At 40.5% G+C, this 12,520-nt stretch overlaps 1 protein-coding gene across 1 annotated transcript in view; it reads right to left on the bottom strand.

Moving 5' to 3' along the window:
• Positions 1-1,575: 1,575 nt before the first annotated feature.
• The window catches only part of cacna1eb (calcium channel, voltage-dependent, R type, alpha 1E subunit b), a 159,115-nt gene continuing 148,170 nt past the window's right edge, over positions 1,576-12,520 (bottom strand). The window contains exons 45-48 of the mRNA XM_061920498.1: positions 9,144-9,248; positions 6,457-6,589; positions 6,204-6,364; positions 1,576-3,282 (exon numbers count right to left, since the gene is read on the bottom strand). Coding sequence (XP_061776482.1) covers positions 2,782-3,282; positions 6,204-6,364; positions 6,457-6,589; positions 9,144-9,248 — 900 coding nt within the window. The 3' untranslated portion in view covers positions 1,576-2,781. The remainder of the gene's footprint in view (positions 3,283-6,203; positions 6,365-6,456; positions 6,590-9,143; positions 9,249-12,520) is intronic.

The raw sequence follows: 12,520 nt of genomic DNA, 5'->3' as shown, positions 1-12,520 counted from the left end.
AAAAGCAATGTAAAATCTAAATTCTGTGCAGTGTTTTTACTCGAATAACAAACATTTGACTTGGTGTTTGTTTTTGTGTTTGTCTTGTTCTGTATATTGTACGGTATTTTGTATTTCTATAATGTTCTGTGTATGGTACAGGATTGCTTATTATTTTCATTGGATAGTAGTCTATTTATTTCAATTGTTAGTTTTTCCTTTATTACCTCTTGTGTTATTTATTTTTACCCCAAATTTGTTCCCACAGGCTTCACGGTGGGAGAGTGGTTAGTGCGTCTGCCTCACAAGACGAAGGTCCTGAGTAGTCCTGGGTTCGATCCCGGGCTCGGAATCTTTCTCTGTGGAGTTTGCATGTCCTCCCCGTGAATGAATCAGAATCAGACATACTTTATTAATCCCCGTGGGGAAATTAAAATTCTCAGCACAATCCCATCCAAGATCAGACAAACATTACAGGGAGACAGAACAAGATCGCTGACGGGTCTGCGAACTTCCGGCGCCCCTTACAAAAAAGGTGAGATACAGGTAAACAAGCGTGGGTTCCCTCCGGGTACTTCGGCTTCCTCCCACCTCAAAAGACATGCACCTGGGGATAGGTTGATTGGTGACACTAAATTGGCCCTAGTGTGTGAATGTTGTCTGTCTATCTGTGTTGGCCCTGCGATGAGGTGGCGACTTGTCCAGGGTGTACACTGCCTTCCGCCCGATTGTAGCTGAGATAGGGACAGCGCCCCCGCGTTCCAATGGGAACAAGCGGTAAAAAATGGATGGATGGATGGATTTGTTCCCACTACTGCACCTTAAGCTGGAGTCCTAAATATCCAACCATTTTCTACCGCTTATTCCCTTTGGGGTCACGGGGGGCGCTGGTGCCTATCTCAGCTACAATCGGGCGGAGGGCGGGGTACACCCTGGACAAATCGCCAGCTAATCGCAGGGCCAACACAGATAGACAACATTCACACTCACATTCACTCACTGGGGCCAATTTAGTGTTGCCAATCAACCTATCCCCAGGTGCATGTCTTTGGAAGTGGGAGGAAGCCGGAGTACCCGGAGGGAACCCACGCAGTCACGGGGAGGACATGCAAACTCCACACAGAAAGATCCCGAGCCTGGGATTGAACCCAGGACTACCCAGGACCTTCGTATTGTGAGGCAGACGCACTAACCCCTCTTCCACCGTGCTGCCCGTCCTGAATCTCATTATATGCAAATATAATGACAATAAATGATAAATGGGTTGTAGTTGTATAGCGCTTTTTTACCTTCAAGGTACTCAAAGCGCTTTGACACTACTTCCACATTTACCCATTCACACACACATTCACACACTGATGGAGGGAGCTGCCATGCAAGGCGCTAACAAGCACCCATCAGGAGCAAGGGTGAATTGTCTTGCTCAGGACACAACGGACGTGATAAGGTTGGTACTAGGTGGCGATTGAACCAGGGAACCTCGGGTTGCGCACGGCCACTTTACCACTGCGCCAATAAAGTCCATAAAGTTCCAATAATGATTTATATGGTTTTACAATGCTGTGCAATGCTCAATAAAAACATATTTGTGGACTTAATGACACATTTATTTGTATGTACAGTTATTATACACTTAAAAAACAACACTTTCCCCCCACGAACTCATGATACAAATCTATCATGGTTATTTTTTTGGTAATATGAGTTTCACAGATTTGGCCTTGTCCCAGCGATTAAAACAAATACACACATTCAAAAACAATCATTTACTTAAAAAGCTTGCCAGCCTTTTATTGATTCACTCTAAATGATACAAACAGCATCTGTACATTATTAGTTATTAATAAGAGTAATGTTTACTTGCGTAGTAAATGTACATAATGGTGTTCCTACAGTCATTGTCTGCAGTAGTGCATACAATATGCACAAGGAAATTGAAGTGTTCCTGATAGGATTCCATCGGTAAAGGGTGTCGACCGGAATAAGCCAAACAGGAATGACAAAGAAGAAAGTGTTTAAAGGTTGGTGGAGGCATCATTGCGCAACAATGCTGGTTTAAGTAACAAATAAGCATTTCTCTCTATTATTCTACGTGTGCATTCTTATCTCACAATAAATTAAACAGACATAATGCTCCCCGCCACTTACACTCCGTGCACAATTATTCTTACTGTAGAAAAACAAATGCAGCATTAATAATTGTCAATACGTCTGGAAAAGATTGCATTGTGTCCGCTTCTTGTATGCATTAACCACAATGTATTTACAAAGACGTATAGGAAAGAGTAGCCACCAATCCTGCGAAAATAATCCTTGCTTATAAAAACATCTATTGGCGTTTATTAATTTGTGTTCAGAAGTGTGCAAATCTTGGGCCACTATTGACACAATCTGTGTGTTCATCAATATTTGTTAGTAAACAGGCTACTTCCCGGTTCATGATAGCAAACAGACGGGATGCATCACTATGATTCTTGTGGGCAATTTTAACAGTGAAGATACATTTCAATGTCTGCACCATAATCCAGATCCTCACCAAACTTCCAAACTTTTTTTAAATGTATTTTGCATAATCCTGTTAGCTATATTTGACTATGGTGGCCCAAGATTTTTGCACATTTAAAGTACTGTGCTTTATCATCACGTACAGAGCAGGAAGTAGACATTTTGAAATGTTTTGTTTGAACTACAATTCCAGGAAGAATTGTTTCGTGTTGTTACAGGCTCGTCCACACACGGTGATAATGTAGTGTAACCATGGCAACATTGTACATTTCAGCGTTGGCACCGTCTTCTCCTTCCCTAGCACCTGTCATCCTCTTCTGTGTCGCTGAGTGGGTCGCAGCCCACCACCGAGGCCGTTTGCGCCAGACGCTTTCGGAAATGTCCGTTGGGGACTTGCCAGCCAGTTCGCAAACGAGGGCGCGCCGAGCTAACGGTGTTTGAACGTCCCAGGCTGCAGGCCACGGCCGCCTCGAAGGTCAACGTCTCCATGGGCCCGGTGGGATCCGGACTGTGGTCCTCCTCCTGGAAGGCCAGGAAGGGCTCGGACGGGTAGCGGCGAGGTGGGGAAGGGTGGCGGCCCGCCTCGCCCCCGCTTTCGTCCCTCGCCTGGTCTTGCCGCGCCTTCTCAAGGCTGCCCTGCTCGTCTTCGTCTTCGCCGATAGAGGGGTTGGCACGGCACACCAGGGGCGAGTAGGAGATGTGAGGGCGAGAGTGGGTTGGGGTTTGCGATGAGGGTCGGCGCACACTAGGGGTGCTAGACTCGGACGTGGAAGGCACGGAGCTGTCTGAGCTGTTACCCTTAGGACAATATAAACAATGACCATCAGTATTTTTAACTCGATAAGGGACAAAGTAATTGGACACCTCTTAATTGATCAACTACCTGTAGACATTTTGGACAATTTTATGGTTTAACATTGTGAAGGAAAGGCATGCGTTGATGACTTTGGCATGGAAGAACTTCACAGCACTAACTTGACCTGTCAAATGAATCATCATTCAATCCTACCGAGATAGTTGGAAGCTGCACTGCACTCTGTAATGCATATTTATTTTAATTTTCACTTATAGCAATGACCAGGGGCCTCTTTTATATAGGTTGCTGAACACAAAAAAGTTGCATCGACACGGGTGTACTGTATGTATAAAACATTCACTGCAAACATTGGTATTTATAGAAAAAAATAATCTCTGCAGAAAAGGTTGCATATTCCCATGCACCCTATGCGTACAGCTCACGCAAAGGTTTTCTGACACGGGAATCAGAGACACCAGATGGTGTGACCATGAAATATTGCTCCTACTCACATAAAAAACACACACTGCACTATAAAATACATATAGAAAAATACTTTACAATGTATAAACTTCCCTCTGATTGTTGATGTATTGTATATTTATTTGTTATAAGATTATTAAGTATAAACTTTGTAATGAATTTAGGAGATGTTTAATTTTTTTTATCAATACATTTGGAATTTGGGAGTTTATAACACGGTTGGACTTCAAATGTTTACACAAGCACTATGTAATCTCTATTATTATCATTCAAAATAGTACATGATAAACAGTTGTACAGAAAAACATCTATTGTGCTAATATTATATTGAAACCATCGTGTATGTGTGCCAATTGCCCACAAGAGCTTAAAATATTGCTCATGATTATTACTTGTGTCATAAAACAATATGTCTGCTTTGCATTACTTGAAATTGTTTTAATTATTAATTACATTATGTGCAAAATGCCAAACAGAAGGCTGTAACAATACAATATTTTCCTTCATCTCAGCAACAGTTCTCAGTCACAGTGAAGCAGACAGTTTGATTGGTCAAATATTGACATTACAATTTTTATTTTTATTAGATGTGACGTAACTTATAGCCCTCTAAAAATAATTCTGTTACGTTGGTTGGCGTAATAAGCACCAATCCGAAAATATCGCCATCGGCTTTGGAGTTGCCATGTCCATCTTCTTTAATTGACGTTTTAACATCCGATCCATAGTCATTCATCCATCCATCCTTTCATTTTGTACAGCTTATTCCATAATATTCATAAACTAATTAGCATGTAAATTTATGGATGATTGTGGGAGGACACCAGGAAGGAACTTTGTTTTTTTCCAGCACACTTACAGTGGGGCAAAAAAGTATTTAGTCAGCCACCGATTGTGCAAGTTCTCCCACTTAAAATGATGACAAAGGTCTGTAATTTTCATCGTAGGTACACTTCAACTTTGAGAAACAGAATGTGAGAAAAAAAAATCCAGGAATTCACATTGTAGGAATTTTAATGAATTTATTTGTAAATTATGGTGGACAATAAGTATTTGGTCAACCATTCAAAGCTCTCACTTATGGAAGGAGGTTTTGGCTCAAAATCTCACGATACATGGCCCCATTCATTCTTTCCTTAACACAGATCAACCATCTTGTCCCCTTAGCAGAAAAATAGCCCCAAAGCCTGATGTTTCCACCCCCATGCTTCACAGTAGGTGTGGTGTTCTTGGGATGCAACTCAGTATTCTTCTTCCTCCAAACACGACCAGTTGAGTTTATACCAAAAAGTTCTATTTTGGTTTCATCTGACCACATGACATTCTCCCAATCCTCTGCTGTATCATCCATGTATCCATTTTGGTATAAACTCAATTTGTCCACATATGTCCACATCCAGACACTTCTGGATGTGGACATATCGGGCCGTTTTGGACTGATAGACGCATGCTTGCTAGACCTGCTAACTAGCACGGGAATACTTCGGCGGCTACATCCACTTTAAGGTTTTACTACTTATGTATAAAATACTACACGGTCTAGCTCCATCCTATCTTGCTGATTGTATTGTACCATATGTCCCGGCAAGAAATCTGCGTTCAAAGGACTCCGGCTGGCAGCTTCCCAAAGCCCAAAAAAAGTCTGCGGGCTAAAGAGCGTTTTTATATCGGGCTCCAGTACTCTGGAAGGCCCTCCTGGTAACAGTTCGAGATGCCACCTCAGTAGAAGCATTTAAGTCTCACCTTAAAACTCATTTGTATACTCTAGCCTTTAAATAGACTCGCTTTTTAGACCAGTTGATCTGCTTCTTTTCTTTTTCTCCTATGTCCCACTCTCCCTTTTGGAGGGGGTCCGGTCCGATCCGGTGGCCATGTACTGCTTGCCTGTGTATCGGCTGGGGACATCTCTGCGCTGCTGATCCGCCTCCGCTTGGGATGTTTTCCTGCTGGCTCCGCTGTGAACGGGACTCTCGCTGCTGTGTTGGATCCGCTTTGGACTGGACTCTCGTGACTGTGTTGGATCCATTATGGATTGAACTTTCACAGTATCATGTTAGACCCGCTCGACATCCATTGCTTTCGTCCTCTCCAAGGTTCTCATAGTCATCATTGTCACCGACGTCCCACTGGGTGTGAGTTTTCCTTGCCCTTAGGTGGGCCTATCGAGGATGTTGTAGTGGTTTGTGTTGTGGTTTGTGCAGCCCTTTGAGACACTAGTGATTTAGGGCTATATAAGTAAACATTGATTAATTGATTGATCATTTTAAGTGGGAGAACTTGCACAATCGGTGGCTGACTAAATACTTTTTCACACCACTGTACATTCTGACATTTTTGCTTACGTGATCTTTTACGTTAGGAGTTCACACAGTTTTATAAATGAGGCCCCAGGTGTCCCAATATTTGTGTCCTTTTTGAAGTATACACATGTCTTGTATACCTGCTTGTGGGGCCGTGTCCTCTCCACACTTGAGGAGCGGGACGGCTGCAGGCCTCGTTCTTCAGAGTTGCAACGGGACGTGTCCGGAGACAGAAGGTGGCAGCGCTCCTTGGATCGACCTCTCTCTCTGTCGCCTTGCTGCCAGTGCTCCGACCGAGACACTAAATCCATGGCAAAACAGGGAAAAACGGTCAATCAAATATGGGATCGATGATGCACGACACGATGATGTCACGACAACAGCATGGCTGACCTGCAGCCTTGTAGCTTTTGTGGCGTGGTCGATAAAACTTCTGCGGACTTTTCTCCTCTTGCCAAAGACCGTTGACCTGGTTGTCCGCCACAGTGGAGGCGGAACGCTTCAATGATCCGCTGGCAGCTTCAGTCTGCAAACATTTGCAAATACACAGGTTACAAACGGATCATTTGGATTAGGGACCATTCATCTGCATGCATAGTGTAGTGGTTAGATCATGCACCTTTTCTCTGGTCAAACTCAAACACTCACAAGCAGTTAAACAGTGAAAAAATCCTGCCAAAATCGTTTAAAAGATTCCCAACAACAATTTTCAAACGTTCTATAGCGGCGCTAAATAAAATATTTGTCTGAATATGTACTGTACGTTCTCAAAATAAACTAGTGAGCAAATTATTTTGAAAGGAAAAGTTGTACTGTACATACAGAACCAGTCAAACAGTCAAAGAGACTTCTGCATTCAATTGCAGGAGAAACTTTTTACAAACTTTCGACTGGTTTTATACGTCATTCATTTTGTCACGGAAAATAATTTTAATTTTTGCTTTAAAAAAATAAAATGTTTCGTTAAATTCTGATATACAGCATTTTATTATATTTTCATAAATTTAGTCATATGTAGCGATTATCTTGAAATAGTTTTCATAATTACTTTTTAATTGAGCTTTTTCTGCAAGGCAGTACTTATTTATGTACTAGGGATGTAAAAAATGATGTGTTACCTCACGTGATTCATCACAAAAAAAGTATTGCAAAATCACACAATCTATTTTGACCGCACATACTCCATTATTTTAACTGCGGATGGTTACCTAAAAGGTTGTTGTACGGTCAGTGATCAGGACAATGCATAAATCGGTGCAAAGATGCGTGAGGACACCCTGACTGGTGTGCTCGCTGGCTATATTCACTTCAAAATGCACACCGATTGGAACTTCAACAAAACTGTTAGCACATTTTGAGCAAATAAACGACATGCATTTATGTAAAACAAATGAAAACTGTTCCTTAATGACTTTCTTAGAATAAAGTTGCATTTTTGTCCAAACCTAGGGGATAATTTAAATCATGCAAATGTGCTAACCTGTGATTAATCATGATTAATTCAAATTCTAAAGTGTGACTAATCTGATTTAAGAAAATAATAATTTGACAGCACATTTAAAGAACACCCACAAACTCTAAATGTTTCTGCTGGGGTCACATACAGAAAAAATAAAAATTGCAAGGGCCACGTTAATTTTATACACTTTTTCTTAATTTTATTTGCTTTATTTATTATACCAAACATACAAACCATTCAAGATCAAGTTATAACTACAGTATTACCTCAATAACTACAGTATTACCTCAATTAATGAGGTCAACTCAAAACGCTTGTATCTCAAATCAATGTCTCCCATCGGAATGAATTAAGATCACTTTAATTGGTGCTTGGCCTCTCAAAACAGCACCATTTTAACATTTAACATTTCTTTAAAAAACTTCTACATAATAAATTTAATATAAAAACAATAGAATGTACTACCGACAACTGCATTTATTGCTTTAGCAAGACAACTGTTATAGGGTTTACTGTGATATTTTTTGTGGCAATTCATGACAGGGATGCCTGAAACTCAAATTTTAGCTTGCAACTAAAAAACATAACACTTAGCTGAGAGACAGTTCTATCTCAAAACACTCTTAAGTTGGAATACATTTGTTATTGCATTATCTTGGTCAAATATCAAAAATGCAAACATTCATATTGTATTCTGTTTATTTTAATGTTATGAATATTCTATTTTTGAGCTATCGGCCACATTGGGATCCCCTCATCCAAGATGTTAGATAGACAGTACAGGCCAAAAGTTTGGACACCTTCTCATTCAATGTGTTTCGTTTATTTTTATGACTATAACATTGTAGATTGTCACTGAAGGCATCAAAACTAAGAATGAACACATGTGGAGTTATGTACTTAACAAAACTGGTGAAATAACTGAAAACACGTTTTATATTCTAGTTTCTTCAAAATAGCCACCCTTTGCTCTGATTACTTTTTCGCACACTCTTGGCATTCTCTCGATGAGCTTCAAGAGGTACTCAACTGAAATTTTTATTTCACTTCACAGGTGTGCTTGAAGCTCATCGAGAGAATGCCAAGACTGTGCAAAGCAGTACTCAGAGCAAAGGGTGGTTATTTTGAAGAAACTAGACTATAAAATATGTTTTCAGTTATTTCTCCTTTTTTTGTTAAGTACATAACTCCACAAGTGTCCATTCATAGTTTTGATGAGTTCAGTGACAATCTACAATGTAAAATAGTCATGAAAATGAAGAAAACACATTAAATGAGGAGGTGTGGCCAAACTTTTGGCCTGTACTGCAAATTAGAAACACATCATTTAAGTGCATGTTTATGCTCTATGACGTTACTGTTAAAGAAAAGGTTCCTAATTTCAAGCACTCTCTTCAGAATTCAACCACTTTTCAGACCTTGAAAAAACTCAAGGCAGTTCTACTCCAAACCTCCGTGGAAACCCTGCAGCCACCTCTGAACATCCAAACATTCAAGTTTTAAGCTTCCCAAAACATCGCAACCAAAAGGTTGCGCCGACTTTTGTCATGAGGAGTCATGCAGCCTCTGGAGAAGGTCAGTCGCCAGCACAAGAGGCAAGAGTCATGCAGGAAGTGAGTACCTGCCACCCTACAGTCAGACGGGGCACGGAGGAGGCCCGCACACACAGGCCCCTCCCTAGCGGAACATCGAGAGGGGCCACAATCCCCCAACGGCCCTCTCCCACCTGGGTGAGCAAAGACAGAGATGCAAGGCAAGAATAGGAGACAAATCAGGCTCATCCTCGCCTTCATTGGCCTGTAAATCTGTTACGGCCACCGCCAGACTCCAGGCCAGAAACAGATAAGTTGACAACAAGACTCACTTTATGAGACAAGCCAGAAAAAGACAATTCACATGAGAGAAAAACGGACTCCTTCTTGGAGGGACACGATTGCTCACAACTTGGGAGCCACACAAAAAAAAACACGCTCCTCCATTGAGAACACTTAAAAATGGCGGCAGACAGTTGAGTTGTAACAGGCAAATGTTTCGTACGTTGTTGTTTTTTTTACCTGCTGTTGCATTTATGGTTAAACAAATACATTGTTATGAATGTTGCTGTTTTCGGCCTGCTCTTCCTCACCACAGGTTTGCATAATCATGGAAAATAAGTTTCAGCTGATGAATTCATAGCTCATGAGATGTTGAAGATTAAAAACGTATAAAAAACACTTAAATATCTCTGCCATCACTTTCGAACAACAGCTCAAATTCTACAAAGCATGTGAAAAATGTGATGTGCCATGTTGAAATTGCATACAAGTTCAAAATAAACTTCAACCCACCAATCAATCAAACAACCAACCAAACTGCTTGAACATTTTGGGCAAACACTGACAACCCACTAAAGAGTCCAGACAAAACACACACACACACGCTTGTCTGAAAAGACAATTACCTGTCTTCTGCTAGGAACTGAGACAGTCATATTGGAAGGACAAGGAATAACAAGTATGTAATAATCATGTCCCTGATATGCCTTTTTATGAACAAAAGTATTGGACACATTGCCTCAACAATAAGGGAAATTAAACCACTCTAAATGTGACCGTTTACACTTTTCTTGGAAGACTTTCAACAAGATTTTGGGGACTGTTAAACAGGATCTTTCACAATCCTCAGCTAAGACAACCACACGTGTGTTTGTATTTAATGTATTCGAACTAGTTAATAAATGCGAGCAAAAGTTTGCTTACATTGGAGCCTGAGGGAAATCGCTGTTTTATGCCTATAAAGCGCTTAAAAAAAAATCCAAAGACTTTCATCAAAGTTTTATATACACCATATAAGTATATATATATACAGTACAACTTTTGGACACACCTTCTTATTCAATGCATTTTCTTTATTTTCATGACTATTTACATTGTAGATTGTCACTGAAGGCATCAAACTATGAATGAACACATGTGGAGTTATGTACTTAAAAAAAAGGTGAAATAACTGAAAACATATTTTATATTATAGTTTCTTGAAAATAGCCACTCTTTGCTCTAATTACTGCTTTGCACACTTTTGGCGTTCTCTCGAAGAGCTTCAAGAGGTAGTCATGTGAAATGGTTTTCACTTCACGTGTGTTATTGAAGAGAGGAGACAATAAAGAAAACGCATTGAATGAGAAGGTGTATATATATATATATATACATATATATATATATATAGGGGTTAGTGCGTCTGCCTCACAATACGAAGGTCCTGAGTAGTCCTGGGTTCAATCTCTGGCTCGGGATCTTTCTGTGTGGAGTTTGCATGTTCTCCCTGTGACTGCATGGGTTCCCTCCGGGTAGTCCGGCTTCCTACCACTTCCAAAATCATGCACCTGGGGATAGGTTGATAGGCAACACTCAAATTGGCCCTAGTGTGTGAATGTGAGTGTGAATGTTGTCTGTCTATCTCTGTTGGCCCTGCGATGAGGAAGCGACTTGTCCAGGGTGTACCCCGCCTTCCGCCCGATTGTAGCTGAGATGGGCACCAGTGCCCCCCGCCGTCCCAAAGGGAATAAGCGGTAGATAATGTATGGATGGATACGTATATATATATATATACATAATGTACTAACAAGCACATTTATAATAAGTTAATGTTCTTAATGATGTTGTATGTACATATTTAGCTAATTTTAAGTACACAGCGGCCATATATTTCTCAAACGCATCACAACACTGGCTTTTTCTTTTGCGAACTTCACTGATTATTACGCACTCGAGACTTCATGGGAGCCAACAAAAATAATCAAACATCACTTACTGTACAATTTCTGCTGTCTTTAGGATGCAGACTGTTAGTATGGTAACATATTCCCGTTTAGATGAAGAATGCCTCATAATCCTCGCAACGAAAAAAGGAGGCTGGAACCGAACATCTTTTCATGTCTTTCTTGTCGGATATTACTTGAATTCGACAGTTGACCAACCTTTCGAATTATGTCCTCATCCTTCTACTATCAATGTGGGAGTCATTATTAATTTTCTAGAATAAACTTTCATCAGCTCCGAGGCGAGAAACCAGGTCACCATGATGTCAATACAACAGCACAAACCAATCAGCGCTCCGTGATCACGGCGTCACTATAAATAGTTTGTCTGCGTTCGCGCTTATAATGACAATATCACTAATACTTGGTTAATATTGAAGTCATAAAATGTAAATGTCATACTGTATTGTTGGCTGTTTTTAGATGGTTATTTAAGCCTAATTTGGTAGAATGGAGGACTTTCCATTGAGTCCATTGTAAGCAGACTTTTACTTACGTTTATTAACAACATGGAATGCATAACAAAAATACATCTGTCTTCTTGTCTCCCATAATGATTGTGAACGATAGGCAACATAAAAAAAGGTGCAGTTCACATTTAAATGGTGGCACTAGTACAAGGCGGGGTTGGTTGTCACATTCATTGCATCTCACCACCAGAGGGCTCTATATCTTAAATTGAGGTATGAACATTTACGGAATGGGGACATTCTTCTCTAGAGTAAGACAACCAAAGTTGAGGTTTGAGGACCTTTTTGGTTTTTCCTGTTGAATTCTAAATATTTGGCTCCTCTGTGCCCGATTGTAGCTGAGATAGGCACCAGCGCCCCCTGGGAATAAGCGGTAGAAAATGGATGGATGGATTTATTGTTCCTCTGGAATTTTACACAGCGGCTCTCTAACAAAACACTTTTTGTACTTAGAAACTGTGACGTGAAAGCCATCATCTAAATTGATATCCGCTAGCTAATTTAATTTCTCGCCTTGATGCTATGAATACAATCCAGTTGGAGTTGGTCCAGTCACATTCACTTCTCACATGTTATACGCAGACGCAAGATTTGCAAGCACTGTGTTTGGTTTGTTCTTTATGTAGGCATGCAAAGCATACTGGTTTGAATGTTTCATGTTCATGTTTCACGCTCATTTTGTGTACTTGTCAACTTGTTAGTTACAGCTGCAACGATTAATCGAATGGAAAA

This window comes from Nerophis ophidion, linkage group LG14 (genome assembly GCF_033978795.1).
Source record: "Nerophis ophidion isolate RoL-2023_Sa linkage group LG14, RoL_Noph_v1.0, whole genome shotgun sequence".
Lineage (NCBI taxonomy): Eukaryota > Metazoa > Chordata > Actinopteri > Syngnathiformes > Syngnathidae > Nerophis > Nerophis ophidion.
The sequence above is the reverse complement of the archived record's forward strand: the minus strand, read 5'-3'. Positions and strand labels throughout refer to the sequence as shown.